General features: G+C 42.0%; 1 protein-coding gene across 1 annotated transcript; it reads left to right on the forward strand.

The window, feature by feature from the left end:
• The first annotated feature begins 3294 nt into the window (after positions 1 to 3294).
• On the forward strand, positions 3295 to 17434 carry LOC124038049 (uridine-cytidine kinase 2-A). The gene is made up of 7 exons (XM_046353440.1): positions 3295 to 3453; positions 7472 to 7631; positions 8214 to 8310; positions 8397 to 8539; positions 8750 to 8847; positions 16439 to 16487; positions 16967 to 17434. Exons 1-7 carry the CDS (start codon positions 3349 to 3351, stop codon positions 17101 to 17103), a joined length of 789 nt encoding a protein of 262 aa, XP_046209396.1. The 5' UTR covers positions 3295 to 3348; the 3' UTR covers positions 17104 to 17434.
• The last annotated feature ends 228 nt before the right edge of the window (positions 17435 to 17662 follow it).

Genomic DNA, 17662 nt, shown 5'->3' on the forward strand with positions numbered 1-17662 from the left:
CTCTGTTTACAGTCACGTTGCCTTTTTGAAGATATATATATCATAAGGATGTGGTACTGGTGATGTTAAACACTTCCCCAATCGTTGAGATCTGATATTCCGCCAAGCGATACACAGGCCAATGTCCCAATCGTTGAGATCTGATATTCCGCCAAGCGATACACAGGCCAATGTCCCAATCGTTGAGATCTGATATTCCGCCGAGCGATACACAGGCCAATGTCCCAATCGTTGAGATCTGATATTCCGCCAAGCGATACATAGGCCAATGTCATATCATTTGTAAAATCCTTTCGGTCTAAATTCCAGCTAAACTTGGAGAGGACAGTTAAAAAAGCATGCTTCTATGGAAGATTTACAAAATTAAATAAATAGCTGTATTAGACTGAAAAAATATATAATGTGATTAAACTGAAAAGATAGGGTGGATTTCGTCAAACTTGTGAGGCTCTCCATGCTCATTCGTTGCTAATTGAACATGTTTGCTGCTACTTCACTCAAGCTGGTTTTCAAAGACTGCCTTCCTAACTGTTTTACATTCCCTGAGACCAACCAGAAGTGTTTCCTTGGACAATTATTACTCCCATATTTCCTACATGACCACATTTTTCGCAGGGCAAAGGAGTAGCCTGTAGGCGCGCTTCCATTAGCTTGTTCAGTGCAGTTTTTCTGTGTCTGGGATGGGGGGTGCTTCCCCCCCAAAATATTAATGTAGGCTACACTGTCCAGTGAAAGTCCCGCAAAATCATCCCGTTGTCCTGCATTTGGGTATTTCGGCAAAATCATCCCGTTGTCCTGCATTTGGGTATTTCGACTGCAGTCGACTGGAAATGTCTGCTGTTGCTCCTCACCAACTGCAACTTGAAGTCGGAGCCAAAGCATTGTGGGAGACAACCTTATTCTGTTTTCTTGGAAGCAAAAGGCACTACATGCTCATAAATGTTTGATGTGGCCACCTATCATTGGTTATTATCAATGCATGTTAACTGTTTTGGGTGGATGACTATTTACAGTTTAAATACATGTTTATCCTTACATCCTTATCTAATTACATAGATAATTACACGTGATCCACATTTCTAACATAAATACATGACATATCCTACTTTTGACAATATACTGTATCTAATGTATTTATCTAGATGTTACTGTAATGTTGTATCCCATGCTATAGTCTACAATTAGTCTTGTCTGTAATATTGCTGTCACAAAACAAATTCTAATTTGTTGGTTGTCTATTAAGTGTGAATTAAACAGAGTATTTATTGTAGGCACATGGATTATTGCTGGGGATTTCTATGCTAGCTATCTATAATCTATACACATTTGGGCTAGCTAACATTTGCTAGCAAGCTAACCAGTACATTTAACAGAAAGGGTCTAGCTATATGGTAACATTTAGCTAACCAGAATTACCATAGCTGTATTATTTTCATGTAGTAGTTTGCCACGTTTTTTGGTTAGTTAGTTAGTTAGCTGCCACAGCATCAATGACTATAGCTAGCTATAGCCTATAGTTATATTCTAGGGAAGCAATAGCTATTTCTGCTAAATTTATTAGCTAGCCAATGTATTTATTTATTTATTTATTTCACCTTTATTTAACCAGGTAGGCAAGTTGAGAACAAGTTCTCATTTACAATTGCGACCTGGCCAAGATAAAGCAAAGCAGTTCGACAGATACAACGACACAGAGTTACACATGGAGTAAAACAAACATACAGTCAATAATACAGTATAAACAAGTCTATATACAACGTGAGCAAATGAGGTGAGAAGGGAGGTAAAGGCAAAAAAGGCCATGGTGGCAAAGTAAATACAATATAGCAAGTAAAACACTGGAATGGTAGTTTTGCAATGGAAGAATGTGCAAAGTAGACATAAAAATAATGGGGTGCAAAGGAGCAAAATAAATAAATAAATTAAATACAGTTGGGAAAGAGGTAGTTGTTTGGGCTAAATTATAGGTGGGCTATGTACAGGTGCAGTAATCTGAAAGATGCTCTGACAGTTGGTGCTTAAAGCTAGTGAGGGAGATAAGTGTTTCCAGTTTCAGAGATTTTTGCAGTTCGTTCCAGTCACTGGCAGCAGAGAACTGGAAGGAGAGGCGGCCAAAGAAAGAATTGGTTTTGGGGGTGACCAGAGAGATATACCTGCTGGAGCGTGTGTTACAGGTGGGAGATGCTATGGTGACCAGCGAGCTGAGATAAGGGGGGACTTTACCTAGCAGGGTCTTGTAAATGACATGGAGCCAGTGGGTTTGGCGACGAGTATGAAGCGAGGGCCAGCCAACGAGAGCGTACAGGTCGCAATGGTGGGTAGTATATGGGGCTTTGGTGACAAAACGGATTGCACTGTACATGTGTTGTGTCATCCAATAATTTATTATCAACTCAAAACTTTAGCTAGCTAGTATTAGGCTGATTGAACTGCAGCCACAACATCAGATTGATTGGGAATTCAATTCAATTCAAGGGCTTTATTGGCATGGGAAACATGTGTTAACATTGCCAAAGCAAGTGAGGTAGGTAATATACAAAGTGAATATATAAAGTGAAAAACAACAAAAATTAACAGTAAACATTACACATACAGAAGTTTAAAAACAGTAAAGACATTACAAATGTCATATTATATATATATATATATACAATGTACAAATAGTTAAAGGACACAAGATAAAATGAATGCACTGACTGGCTATAGCTAGCTAACTAGCCAGATCTCATTATCTGCATATGAGGGATCGTTGTTGACATACATGTTTTTTCCCCAGATGTACAAGTGTCTTCTCACACCGTGTCAGTATAATTTGTTTAATTTCTGATCCAGAAAAGGGCTCACAAAAGCCATGTCTGTAGCTTGTGTTGCTTGCAGTAAGGGCATTATCATTTATTTTTGCCTAATAATGATGTCTTCATTGCATTTTATGCCCAGAAAATGACATCTTCACCAAAAACTAGAAATGGAAAGTTTTGTGATACACAAAAATGCTGTTGAGGACTTTTTAATGAAGCCTGCATGAGCATTGTTATTAAGTGTTAAGGTATTTATGTAGCCCTTTGCCTGTCACCTTTAAGATCCGGGAGTGCATCTTTAACTGAGCTGATATAAATGTAGGCCACAACATTTCCAGAAATCTGATATATGGGCCTAGAGTCTGATAACTGAATTGCAATAACACATAACCTGATGTGAAGGTTCTACATTTCAAGTAGCTTACAAAAGAACGGATTTGATATCCAGGCTTATAGTCATGGCATCAAAGCAAACGCACAACTGAAAAGAGGGGAGGAGCGCAATTGGGGCAAAACCACCTCCGTGCTTCTGTATGCGTTTATAGCAAGCATGGCAGGCGACAGCGAGACAAGGGTGGACAGTCAAGCCGAAAACGAGAATGCTATTCGGCAACCTTTCCTCATCGGGGTAGCCGGAGGGACTGCCAGCGGCAAGGTTGGCATTGTGATTTTTAATTAATTAGAAATGTCATGTTTTCATTTGAAACACTAAAATGTCAACGTGGTTGAAAGATGAGAACTCATTGACCGCGTGGCTCCTGTCATGACAGACCAATGAATTAATTTGTTCCATTAAAGCTAGTTTGTTTTTTAATAAATTCTGGAAAAACATTGACATTTTTAAAGCGTGTATAGGAATGGGCCCTGTTTGGCAATAATTTAACCCACTTATGTGGCTGTAGAGAACTGACCTTAATCCAACTTGTATTCATGTCTTTGTCTATAACATCTATAGCCCTATCAATTCGTGTACAAATAATTAAATATTAATTACAAACCTATATGAAACAAGGATTTTTGAGAGGAATCTACTCCTGTGGTTTATTCAATTCAAAAAGGGCATTTATGACAACCGACAGAACCGAAAAGCAATACTTTGCTTAGCCAACTCAACGATTTACGATGGAGTTGAGCGGCGACTAGTGTGTGCGGACTGGAGCTAAAACAGCATATACCATTTTAGTTTATCACAAAACTATTGATTTCAGAACGGGTGCTGAAATCAGTAGTTTTCTTATTCATAAAAAAGGGACGTCGAGCTCCAGTCCGCCCACTGTTAATATTCACTTTCTAATGCGTCGACAGGACCAGCTGATTACACCTGGCAAGCAGTGAAAACTGCCTATGCGCATAATTCCCGGCACAATAAAATGTATAAACCCAGAGGCGCAACATCGCGAGACTTCCGGGTACGCTTGCCAAACAGACTTGGTCAGGGTTTGGGGTTTGAAAAGGCAATGAGAGAAGTAAAAAAAAAAAAAAAAAGTTAGTTTTCTAGAAATCAAAAGGCACGAAGTAGATTCGAGGTAATGTCTTTATCTGAACATGTTATTACTCCAAAGGGACAAACTGAAAATTTTCATTTTTGTCAAACAGCTTCGGTCCGGAGTGTCTGAGTTGACGGCTTGCACATGCGCGATACGACCGTTAGACCAGATGACGTGTTACTACGCATGCGTTTAGCTATCCAGTGTCGCCATGACATCGCCTTCAGTGTAAACTGGAGTTTCGATTGGAAAAGCAGTTTTAGCCCATCTTCATGTAGCCTACTTATATCCACAATTGTCTGTCTGGTTAGGTAAACAGGTAGTCTAAACATATGGCCTTTCAAATGCACCTCCCCCACCCCTCTGAAGAAAGTGACTGTTATCTCTTGTTTTTCTGTTTTTGTTTTTCACTGTCTACCTGAGATAGTCCTAAACAGTCCCCTGAAATGGCTGATGGCCTTGCAGCTATGTCCTCTGCTGTATTGTGTAGTCTGCTGTCTCAAAGTTTTGAATGAGTATCCCTCTATCTTTTTTGAAGGTTGCATACGTTATTTTTTTAAATCATGTTTTGCATAGTATTTAATAAGAAAAGGGAGGATTTATTATGGCCAAACCCATTTCTTGGGTCATATTGTGGAACTGTATACACTGTAGGCCTACTGAGCTGGAGAGAGCTTCACTCTGCTAGCCTGGTTATACATCCACCATATTTCCTTAGCACAGTCGGCTTTAGGGCTGAGAATTGCCTGGGACCTCATCACGACACTTAGGTGCCAATACATTATGTATTGCAATACCATATATAGCAATTCGATTCTGTAATTTTATTGTGATTCGACGTTCCAAACATATTGCTCACCATATGTCTACTGCAGAGTGACGAGAGAAACAAATGGGCTCCCTATTTTAAAAAATAAAATAAGATACTAGAGTACAGTAAACCAGTGCAAAAATAATATTGCAATATGGTCAAAATGATACTTTTTGTCATCCGAAATAATAATCCCCCATCACTAGTAGGCATACTGTCAGTCGGGCACAATTTTACTGTTCCTTCCAAGCGACGTTTATTTGACCTTCAGCTGTGTTTTGTCATAACAGCTAGTGAGCTAACCATGCAGAAGAAGAAAATGTCCTGATTTTTCTCCCCTAAAAACGTTTTTCTATACCCACTGTAACTGATCATGACATAGCTTTTCAATTGTCTTTATGTACCTCTGACGTAGGATTGCTGGGTAAACTGCAGTTGAGCTTTTTTGGACACAATAGAATTTTTAACTGGGGCAGGGGAATGTTTAGTCAGCGTTGGCAATAGATGAGGCAGACTTTGAATGTATGTCTGACTGACCCAAGCTTGGGTAAGAGACCTGGCCTGGTCTTTTATATATGCCATTTAGCAGACGCTTTTATCCAAAGCAACTTACAGTCATGTGTGCATACATTCTACGTATGGGTGGTCCCGGGGATCGAACCCACTACCCTGGCGTTACAAGCGCCATGCTCTACCAACTGAGCTACAGAAGGACCACTTTTGTAACCAAGAGCAGTTTCGGCAATCACTGTTTTAATTAAGGGCTTGGAAGAAATGTGAAACGACAAAGGGGGTCTGGTATTGGGAGAGTTAGAGCTCTCAGAAACCTCACAAGCATTAACCTGACAATCATCTTGCTAACATTTGTTTGCGTTGTAATTTTGTGTAGATTATTTTGTAGAAAGTTTGGAAAGAAAATAAATGCAGATAAGAAATTGAGTAATTCACATCCTCTATGAAAGGCTGTTCTAGAGCATGAATTGCGGTCCACTTAACGTTCCTTTGCGTGTAATATTTCTTGGTATCATACCCCACAACAAACGAAAGCGAGAAACTACCAGTTGAGCCACCTGTTTATCCGACAGTGGTTTTTTTCTTCTTATGACAAACTTTTCTGGGAAGTCTGGAGAGACAATGCAGTTTCAGTTTAGGCTGTGTATGAAGTCTGTAGGGCCCAGGCCCAACTTGCGGATTATTAGTTAAATGGATTGAGTGTGACCCGGACTGGTGACTAAGTACAGTGAGTCTCATCACATAACATTGTGGCTGCATGAAGATCTTGTAATGCCCCTTTGTCATCCTTGAACTATTCCCTCTGACTGTAGACTCATTTATAAACGTGGATCGACTCCAGACAAATGTGTTCTGCTTCATCGTCTTGTATTATCTTTGCCCTGCCTGAGCACTTTTCAAGGAGACACTAATGCATTTTTCACTGGTTGCTAGCATGCATTTTCCTCTTCTGCTGCAATACATTTTCCCTTCTCTAACAACAAGTTCAACTTGACCCTGTCTGTTGCCAGTCATCTCTTATTCTGTTCTCTATTAGGCCTGGAGCAAGCAGTTAGATTATCATGGCTGGTGACACGTGTAGGTGCAGTGGTCTAAGAATAGCACCTCGATATTGACTGACCGACATCCTGTCTACTGTGGTGTGCCTCAGACTTGGTCAGTAGCAGCCTTGCTGTTCTCAATGACACAAGTCTGGTTCGGACTTCATGTGTTAAATAATGTTACAAGACTTCATGTGTTGAATTTTTTAAAATATATTTTTATTCCATCCAACAGTGTTGTCATAATGTGAGATCCTCATTACTGATCTTATTATCCTATTTGCTGTAGGCCCATTCTCCTCTTCCTTGAATTGGCTAATGAACCATAGCGACATGTCTTTTGGGCTGTACTGCGAGATCAGTAGGGATGGGGTAGTGCCCTTTTGGAGTTATTAATATTAGTTTATTTTCCAATGTAAAAGAACGCTGTCACTTCCTCCTTGTTCGTTTAGGAAGTGCAGAGGTTAGCCACGTGTGACATAGTCGACTAGAAGCCAGCAAGGTGACCACACCCAGGGGCCCTAAGTCATAGAGAGGCCCTATGACTAAGTGAGGATTCTAGTTGTAAAATAGGTCAGAGAGTATTGCAAACATCTAAGAACATTTTTAAATGAGAGCTATTGCACATTGCTGCAGATTTGGCTTCTTCTGTACTGTCTGTACGTCTATGTAATAGTCTGGTACCAATATATTCAATATCTCCATAGGTCAGTGAACAGAACTCCACTCTTACATCTTTATGGGTCACAATTTACTTCAGATAGTGTTATCTATCTGACAGACTTAACTGTCATTCTCGCTCCTCCCTCTGCCCATGGCCAGTCGTCTGTCTGCGGTAAGATCATGGAGCTGCTTGGCCAGAACAAGATTGACCACCACCAGCGCCAGGTGGCCATTCTCAGCCAAGACAGCTTCTACAGGGTCCTCACACCGGACCAGAAGGCCAAGGCACTGAAGGGACAGTTCAACTTCGACCACCCAGGTATTTATCTAATCTATATATTTATCTGGATACTGTGTCAATCGCTAAATCGTAGTCGTATGGTATATGTTAACAACTGGCAAATGTAGCTTTATCCCTTGCTTGCTTTCCAGTGTAAAAAAATGTAGTTTCTCACATCCCTTTGCTCTCTCATTGAAGATAAATAGTTGCGTTGTTGAGTTTATACTCAAAGGATACTTCTGTTGGGCTTTTCCCCCTAGTTCTTAGAAATATAGTTACCATAATGGAGAGAACTAAAAGTTTCTACATGTCCTGCCTTGGGGCCAATGACTGCTGTATTGAAAATCTGTCTCATTCAGAGTACATACTCAGCAGCGGTGCCTCTGGTAGATTGTAGTCTGGTAGCAGAGTAGTCGGTCTCAGACAGTGTGGTAGATAATGTTTGGGCCCTGGTCAAAAGTAGTTCACTAAATAGGTTGCATATCAGCACAGATGCTATCCCCATAACAACTTGCCACCTTGTTGGATTAGATCTAGATCCTATGGCCTGGCACAGTGGCACCAGCAGAAACATAGACATTGTTCTGAGTGCCTTTGCTCTCTCTCTCTCTCTCTTCTCAGATGCATTTGACAATGAGCTCATCGTCAAAACGTTGTGGGACATTTTGGAGGGCCAAACAGTGCAGATCCCAGTGTATGACTTTGTCACCCATTCCAGGTCAGTGGTTAGGACACTCACTCCACTCACTCACTCATCTCATCTCATACACATTGTCCTCTCTCTGGTGTGTGTGTGTGTGTCAGGAAGGAAGAGGCGGTGACGGTGTACCCAGCAGATGTGGTGCTGTTCGAGGGCATCCTGATGTTCTACTCCCAGGAGATCAGGGACCTGTTCCAGATGAAGCTGTTTGTGGACACAGACGCAGACACACGGCTCTCACGCAGGGGTGAAACCTTAGACATATATTATTATATTCACTATTTCATTGGTTGAAACACATCATACTTGTGAGTTGTACAAAAATACCAGGGGGCTTCCAATACAGGGCCTGGAGGGCATGAATGGGAACCGGATGTAGAAGTCTATTAGTTTTGTAAGAATCTCTTCCGTGAAATCATACTGAAAGCTCCACTCCTGTTCTGTGTTCCCTCCCCAGTGCTCCGAGACATCAGCGAGCGAGGAAGGGACCTGGAGCAGGTGCTAACGCAATACATAACCTTTGTTAAGCCAGCCTTCGAAGAGTTCTGTCTGCCAGTGAGTACCTAGCTATGATACTGCCACAACACGTATTCTAAGAGCCTTGGATCAATCAAATGATATCAATAGCTAGGTTTCCATCCACTTGTCGACAGATTTTCATGCGAATATTCTCAAATCTGCGTTTTTTCTGCAAGATATGTTTCCATTAACCTCTTGCTCCTACCCGACACGCAGGCGTCCCATCTAGACCTCTGGAAATGCAAATGCACTACGCTAAATGCTAATAGCACTCGTTAAAACTCAAACGTTCATTAAAATACACATGCAGGGTATTGAATTAAAGCTACACTCGTTGTGAATCCAGGCAACAAGTCAGATTTTTAAAATGCTTTTCGGCGAAAGCATGAGAAGCTATTATCTGATAGCATGTAACACCCCAAAAGACCCGCAGGGGACGTAAACAAAATAATTAGCATAGTCGGCGCAACACAAAACGAACAAATAAAACATTCATTACCTTTGACCATCTTCTTTGTTGGCACTCCTAGATGTCCCATAATCACTATTGGGTCTTTTTTTTCGATTAAATCGGTCCATATATAGCCTAGATATCGATCAACGAAAAATATTGCGTTTTATAACGTGACGTCATTTTTCAAAATTAATAAAGTCGACGATAAACTTTCACAAAACACTTTGAAATACTTTTGTAATTCAACTTTAGGTATTAGTAAACGTTAATAAGCGATCAAATTGATCACGAGGCGATGTATATTCTATAGCTGTACGTCTGGAAATAATGTCCGGGTAAATCTCAACCAAAATATCCGGTCGGAGACCTGAAGAAATGTGCTGTCTCTTCTTCGTTTGACCAAGAAACAAAGCCTAGGCAAATGACAAGACTGTTGACATCGTGTGGAAGCTGTAGGTATTGCAACCTCGGCCCCATTTAATGTGGATCACCTTTATCAATCGGTTGAAGTGGCGCATGGATATATTTTTCCATTTTCAGTGATCAGATTTTCCTGCACGTTCTGTTATAGTCACAGCTGTGATTTAACCAGTTTTATAAACGTCTGAGTGTTTTCTATCCACACATACTAATCATATGCATATACTATATTCCTGGCATGAGTAGCAGGGCGCTGAAATGTTGCGAGATTTTTAACAGAATGTTAGAAAAAGTAGAGGGTCGACTTAAGAGGTTAACCTGTCTAGGACTGGCGGAACCCCTCGCCAACAACCAATGAAATTGCAGGGTGCCAAATACAAATCTCATAAATCAAATTTCTCAAACATAGAAGTATTAGGCACCATTTTAAAGATACAATTCTCGTCAATGCAGCCACAGTGTCTGATTCCAAAAATACTTTACAGCGAAAGCTCCACAAACGATTGTTAGGTCACCACCAAGCCACAGAGAAACCCAGCCATTTTTCCAGCCAAAGAGAGGAGTCACAAAAAGCACAAATAGAGATAAAAATTAATCACTAACTTTTGATCTTCATCAGATGACACTCATAGGACTTCATGTTACACAATACATGTATGTTTTGTTCAATAAAGTGTTTTATATAAATATGCAATCTCATTTTACATTGGCACGTTACGTTCAGTAGTTCTAAAACATGCGGTGATTGTGCAGAGAGCCACACGAATTCACAGAAATACTCATTATAAATGTTGATGAAAATTTTAGTGTTATGCATGGAATTTTTTAGATGCGCTTCGCCTTAATGCAACCGCTGTGTCAGAAAAAGCATAATCTGAGAACGGCGTTCAGAGCCCAAACCAGCCAGAGAAATATCAGCCATGTTGGGTAGTCAACATTATTCATAAATAGCATTATAAATATTCACTTAGCTTTGATCTTCATCAGAATGCACTCCCAGGAATCGCAGTTCGGGCGTTTGGTAAACAAATCCAAAAGAGCGATTTGGTCCAGTCGGACGACACGTTCAAAAGGTTATATTACAGGTTGAAGATTCTATACTTAGTTTGACAAGTTGCTATCTTTAGGGTGTTTTTATCATAAAAGTTCAATAATGTTCCAACCGGAGAATTCCATTGTCTGTAGAAAAGCCATGGAACGAAAGCTAACTCTCTCGTGACTGCGCGTCATGAGGCTGTGACACTGCCAGATCACTGACTCAAAGAGCTCTCATTCAGTCCCACCTCACAGTAGAAGCATCATTCAAGTTTCTAAAGACAGTTGACATCTAGTAGAAGCCTGTATTCGATGGGGCTGAGTTCAAAAACTACACACCTCAGATTTCCCACTTCCTGTCTGGATTTTTTTCTCAGGTTTTTGCCTGCCATATGTGTTCTGTTACACTCAGACATCATTCAAACAGTTTTAGAAACTTCAGTGTTTTCTATGTAAATCTACTAATAATATGCATATTTTAGCTTCTGGGCCTGAGTAGCAGGCAGTTCACTCTGGGCATGCTATTCATCCAAAAGTGAAAATACTGCCCCCTATCCCAAAGAAGTTAAATTGACTTGTTGTGGATAAAAGGCTGTGCGTGATGTAGTGCACATAAAAATTACTTTTGCGGTTAAATTCCCATGCATTTTCAACTGTACTGATGGTTTTGTCGCTACAAAAGTTATTTAGCGAATATACCCACTGGTCAGCGTTTCAGCCAACAGCTCTCAGATACAGTGCAGGTATAACCTACATGATTAGATTATTATGGATTTAAAAAAGCACGGTTATTTTTATTTGTCAAACTGCAGCCAAGACTTGATCATGTCAGCAGAATAAGTCGCTCAATATTTATTGGAAAGAAGCATCAAGCTTGCATTTTCGCCACCCTGTGAAGTTCATCGTAGCTTATTTAATTTGTAGCCTAATAAACTGCATGCTTTCCTGAGTCATAGTGGGAGGACCACACAGCATATCATTGCGTGACTCCAAGTTTATCATATAAAATATCATGGTTATTATATCAATGTTTGCCCATAGTTTCCATCATTTCTCACAATACATTTTACAGACATGAAAAGATCCCACCTTGTCAAGCGTATTTTGTTGACAGTTGGAAAGTTTACAGACATTTGTTGTTTCCATCTGGAACAACAAACATCTAGTGACAATTTTTTTTCTGACATGTACTATACTCACATAACCAGGTTCCCAGCCAACCTTTTTATTGTCAGTCGTCTCTGACCTCCTCTTAAATGGTATTGAACACCCTGGCCCTGATTTCGTAAAAAAATATATATATTTCACCATTCTTTAACCAGGTAGGCCGGTTGAGAACAAGTTCTCATTTACAATTGCGACCTGGCCAAGATGAAGCAAAGCAGTGTGACAAAAACAACAGTTACACATGGGATAACAAACGTACAGTTAACAACACAATAGAAAAATCTGTATAAAGTGTGCGCAAATGAAGTAAGGAGGTAAGGCATTAAATAGGCCATAGTGGCGAAGTAGTTACAATTTAGCAATTAACACTGGAGTGATATGTGCAGATGAGGATGTGCAAGTAGAAATACTGGTGTGCAGAAAAACAACTAATATGGAGTAGGTAGTTGGTTGGATGGGCTATTTACAGATGGGCTGTGTACAGCTTCAGCGCTCGGTAAGCTGCTCTTACAACTGATGTTTAAAGTTAGTGAGGGAGATATGTCTCCAACTTCAGTGATTTAAAAAAAGAAAAAATCGTTCCAGGCATTGGCAGCAAAGAACTGGAAGTAAAGGTGGCCAAAGGAGGTGTTGGTTTTGGGGATGACCAGTAAAATATACTTGCTGGAGCGCGTGCTATGGGTGGGTGTTGCTATGGAGACCAGTGAGCTGAGATGGTGGAGCTTTACCTAGCAAAGACTTATAGATGACCTGGAGCCCAGGGATGCGGTAGCGAGGACCAGCCAACGAGAGCATACAGGTCGCAGTGGTGTGTAGTATATGAGGCTTTGGTGACAAAACGGATTGCACTGTGATAGACTGCATCCAATTTGCTGAGTAGAGTGTTGGAGGTTATTTTGTAAATGACATCACTGAAGTCAAGGATCAGTAGGATGGTCAGTTTTACGAGGGTATGTTTGGCAGCATGAGTGAAGGAGGATTTGTTGCGATATAGGAAGCCGACTCTAGATTTAATTTTGGATTGTAGATGCTTAATGTTAGTCTGGACGGAGAGTTTACGGTCTAACCAGACACCTAGGTATTTGTAGTTGTCCACATATTCTAAGTCAGAACCGTCCAGAATAGTGATGCTAGTTGTGCGGGCAGCGATCGGTTGAAGCGCATGCATTTAGTTTTACTAGCATTTAAAACAGTTGGAGGCCACGGAAGGAGAGTTGTATGGCATTGAAGCTCGCTTGGAGGTTTGTTAACAGTGTCCAAAGAAGGGCCAGAAGTATACAGAATGGTGTCGTCTGCGTCGAGGTGGATCAGAGAATCACCCGCAGCAACCGCGACATCACTGATCTATACAGAGAAAAGAGTTGGACTGAGAATTGAACCCTGTGGCACCCCCATAGAGACTGCCAGAGGTCCAGACAATAGGCCCTCCGATTTGACACACTGAACTCTGTCTGAGAAGTAGTTGGTGAACCAGGCGAGGCAGTCATTAGAAAAACCAAGGCTATTGAGTCTGCCGATAAGAATACGGTGATTGACAGAGTCGAAAGCCTTGGCCAGGTCAACGAATACAGCTGCACAGTACTGTATTTTATCAATTACGGTTATGATATCGTTTAGACCTTGAGTGTGGCTGAGGTGCACTCATGACCAGCTTGGAAACTGGATTGCATAGCGGCAATGGTACGGTGGGATTCGAAATGTTCAGTGATCCGTTTATTGACTTGGCTTTCAAAGACTTTAGAAAGGCAGGGCAGGATGGATATAGGTCTAACAGTTTGGGTCTAGAGTGTCTCCCCCTTTGAAGAAGGGGATGACCGCGGCCCCTTTCCAATCTTTAGGAATCTCAGACGATATGAAAGAGGTTGAACAGACTAGTAATAGGGGTTGCAACAATGGCGACAGATAATTTTAGGAAGAGAGGGTCCAGATTGTCTAGCCCAGCTGATTTGTAGGAATACAGATTTTGCAGCTCTATCAGAACATCAGCTGTCTGGATTTGGGTGGGGGAGGCTTGGGCCAGTTGCTGCGGGGGGTGCAGAGCTGTTGGCCGGGGTTGGGGTAGCCAGGTGGAAAGCATGGCCAGCCGTAGAGAAATGCATATTGAAATGCTCAATTATCGTGGATTTATCGGTAGTGACGATGTTTCCTAGCCTCAGTGCAGTGGGCAGCTGGGAGGAGGTGCTCTTAGTCTCCGTGGACTTTATTGTCCCAAAAGTTTTTGGAATTATTAATGCAGGATGCAAATTTCTGTTAGGAAAGCAAAGGCTAGCTTTTTCAAACTGACTGTGTATATTGATTCCTGACTTCCCTGAAAAGTTGCATATTGCGGGGACTATTCGATGCTAGTGCAGTACGCCACAGGCTGTTTTTGTGCTGGTCAAGTCTGGAGTGAACCAAGAGCTATATCTGTTCTTAGTTCTCCATTTTTTGAAAGGGGCATGTTTATTTAAGATGGTGAGGAAAGCCCTTTTAAAGAAGAACCAGGAATCCTTTATTGACGGGATGAGGTCAATATCCTTCCAGGATACCCGGGCCAGGTCAATTAGAAAGGCCTACTCGCAGAAGTGTTTTAGGGAGCGTTTGACAGTGATGAGGGGTGGTCGTTTGACCATGGACACAGGCAATGAGGCAGTGGTCACTGAGATCCTGGTTGAAGACAGCAGAGGTGTGTTTAGAGGGCAGGTTGGTCAGGATGATACCTACGAGTGTGCCCATGTTTACGGATTTGTGGTTGTACCTGGTAAATTCCTTGATAATTTGTGTGAGATTGAGGGCATCTAGCTTAGATTGTAAGACGGCCGGGGTGTTAAGCATATCCCAGTTCAATTCACTTAGGGTGTCCAGGGCACAGCTGGGGGGTCTATAACAAGCGGCAACAGTGAGGGACTTATTTCTGGAGAGAGATTTTTTTAAAGTAGAGGCTCTAACTGTTTGGGCATAGCCCTGGATAGTGTGACAGAACACTGCAGGCTATCTCTGCAGTAGATTGCAACTCTTCCCCCTTTAGCAGTTCTTTCTTGACAGAAAATGTTGTAATTGGGGGTGAAAATTTCAGACTTTTTGGTGGCCTTCCTAAGCCAGGATTCAGTCATGGCTCGGACATCCGGGTTGGCGGAGTGTGCTAAAGCAGTGAATAAAGCAAACGTAGGGAGCAGGCTTCTGATGTTAACATGCATTAACCCAAGGCTTTTATGGTTACAGAAGTCAACCAATGAGAGTGCCTGGGGACACACAGGGCCTGGGTTAACCTCTACATCAATAGAGGAGGAGGATGAGGGTACTGCTAAAGGCTATAAGAACTGGTCGTCTAGTGCATTGGGAACAGCGAAAAAAGGAGCTGATTTCTGGGCGTGGTAGGATAGATTCAGGGCATAACGTACAGACATGGGTATGGTAGGGTGCGAGTACAGTGGAGGTAAAACCAGGCATTGAGTGATGATGAGAGGTTGCATCTCTCTCTGACCACACCCAGTTAAGCTGGGTGTGGTCTCCGCATGTGGGGTGGGGTGGGGCAAAGGAGCTATCTGAGGCATGTTGAGCGGGACTAGGGGCTCCGCAGTAAAATAAAACAGTGATGGCTACCCTAAACAACAGTATACAAGGCATATTGACATTCGAGAGAGGCATAAAGCAATCGCAGGTGTTGAGTGGGAGAGCTAGACAACGGGTAAGACAACAACAACAACTGGTAAATGGCGATGACTGGGCAGAGGGTCAGTTAGCTACACACAGGGCCTGAGTTCGAGGCTGGGGCCAACAGATAAACAAAATGAAGTACCGTGTTAATGAACAGTCCAGCAGGAATCAGCTGTGTAGCCGAGTGATCATAGGGTCCAATGAGCTGCAATAGATGAAACAGGGAGCCGTTCGGTAGTTGTTACTATGCTAGGCGAGCGGGAGACGCGGCGTTCAGGAAGCTAGCGGCCGAAATGCGTCAGCAAACCAGTCGTGATGGATCGACGGGGCTCCGTGTCGACAAAGGGTTCAGGCCAATTGGCAAGCGTTATTGTAGTTGGTGTACTTCGTTTCCTAGCCGGGAGATGGGCCTAGCTTGAAGCTAACTGGTGCTTGCTTCTGGACAAGGGCGTTAGCCACAATAACCACTCGGTAGCAGATGGCTAGCTGCGGTGTTCCGGTGTAATGGTCCAGCGCTTGCAGCAAGAATCCGGTGATGTAGTGGAAAAAGCAGTCTGATATTCTCAGGGCTGATATCGCGCTGTGCAGACTGGCAGGGCAAAAGCAGCTGGTGTCTGCGCTAAAGGTAAAGGCCGCTAGCAGTGGCTAACAATGACTAAATAGCGAGTAACTAATCGGCTGGCTAGCCTCTGATGGAGATCCAGTTATAAGGTCTCAAAAATAGCAGATCCTTACCACATTGGGTGAGGCAGGTTGCAGGAAGGTATATTTAATTTGAAAATGGAAGAAATGTATGCAAAAATAATGAATATGTACATGGGACAAAAAACAAACGCGTCTTACTGCTACGCCATCTTGGTTAAGATGTGATTCAGATCGTATTGCTAAACATGTTTATTTCTTCACCCTCTGTAGACCAAGAAGTGTGCTGATGTGATCATTCCTAGAGGAGCAGATAATCTTGGTGAGTTTCTGGCTATTTGTTTCTCAAGATTGCTGCCTTATGTAAGCAAGCAGGCTGTTATGTGACAAACTTCACTGACTCATTCTTGGACACATCTCCCTATAGAGAGTCTGTCATTGACATCGTTAATCAGTCCAGTCTCTTACCCTGCGATGGTAAACTTACTCAAGGCGGATGTGAATGTGATGGCTGTTTTGTTTATTCTACTGTCTTGAGATAGCTGTTGTGGTCTGTGATTGGTGAGACCTATACATGGGAAGCAGACTAGATTAGCTGTTTTGTCCTGGGAATGTTTCAGACTATCTCTGTTTTGGAATGGCAAGGTCAATTGTAGATTTTTCAAAACAACATGTATTTGCAAAGAGTGGTGCTTTTAAACTCTGGAACATGTTCTGCTTAAATTTGATCTGAATAAAAGAGGAATGGAACACCGTTACAGATTATCCTTCAATGTGCCCCCTCCTCTCTCTCCTTAACAGTTGCCATAAACCTTATAGTTCAGCACATCCAGGACATTCTGAACGGTGGTCTGACCAAACGCCTGAACAGCAGCCTTAACGGTTACGGAACTCCCCGGAAACGGCAGGTGTCAGAGTCCAGCAGTCGGCCCCACTAACTGCACCGGCCCTCTCTGAACACCAGGGAGCTGGGGATCGATGGAAGAGGGCTCATCTGTACATACCTACCACCTGTCTGCTACACTGTATTTAAATAACAAACAAAAAACAACAACTTAAAAAAAAAAACTCTCTAGCAAGAATATGCAAGGCCTTCATTTGATTATTTTTTTTTGACTGGATGATGAAATGTTTTGTAAGGGAGAAAGGAACTGTTTTTCAGTTCAAAGGTGAAGCAGTTATTTTATTTATGTATTTTTATTTGATATTCTGGCCCCTTTTTGAGCTTGCAGATGTTAATAAATGAGGAGGACGTTGGGTTGAGCTTGAGACCTTGCTGTGTGTTCAGTGGTCAGTGCATTTTGATTGGTCATGTTGTCTGTCTTTCTGTACTGTTCGTTTGGAATGGAAGGAAGGACCTGTGACAGATTTGATTTGTTACCGAGGGAACTCCAAGACACACACTACATGATCTTGGAAACTATCCAAGAACCCGAGATGCAAAACTGAACGCAATTCACCTCTGTAGATTCCGATTTAGCAATGATTTGATTAACT

Source organism: Oncorhynchus gorbuscha, linkage group LG06 (genome assembly GCF_021184085.1).
Source record: "Oncorhynchus gorbuscha isolate QuinsamMale2020 ecotype Even-year linkage group LG06, OgorEven_v1.0, whole genome shotgun sequence".
Lineage (NCBI taxonomy): Eukaryota > Metazoa > Chordata > Actinopteri > Salmoniformes > Salmonidae > Oncorhynchus > Oncorhynchus gorbuscha.

Bases quoted from the DNA above. Each gene is read 5' to 3' on its own strand.
- LOC124038049 (XM_046353440.1), top strand. From the start codon at position 3,349: ATGGCAGGCGACAGCGAGACAAGGGTGGACAGTCAAGCCGAAAACGAG. The intron at 3,454-7,471 runs GTTGGCATTGTG...GCCCATGGCCAG, and splicing joins GAGGGACTGCCAGCGGCAAG to TCGTCTGTCTGCGGTAAGAT. The intron at 8,540-8,749 runs GTGAAACCTTAG...TTCCCTCCCCAG, and splicing joins CACACGGCTCTCACGCAGGG to TGCTCCGAGACATCAGCGAG.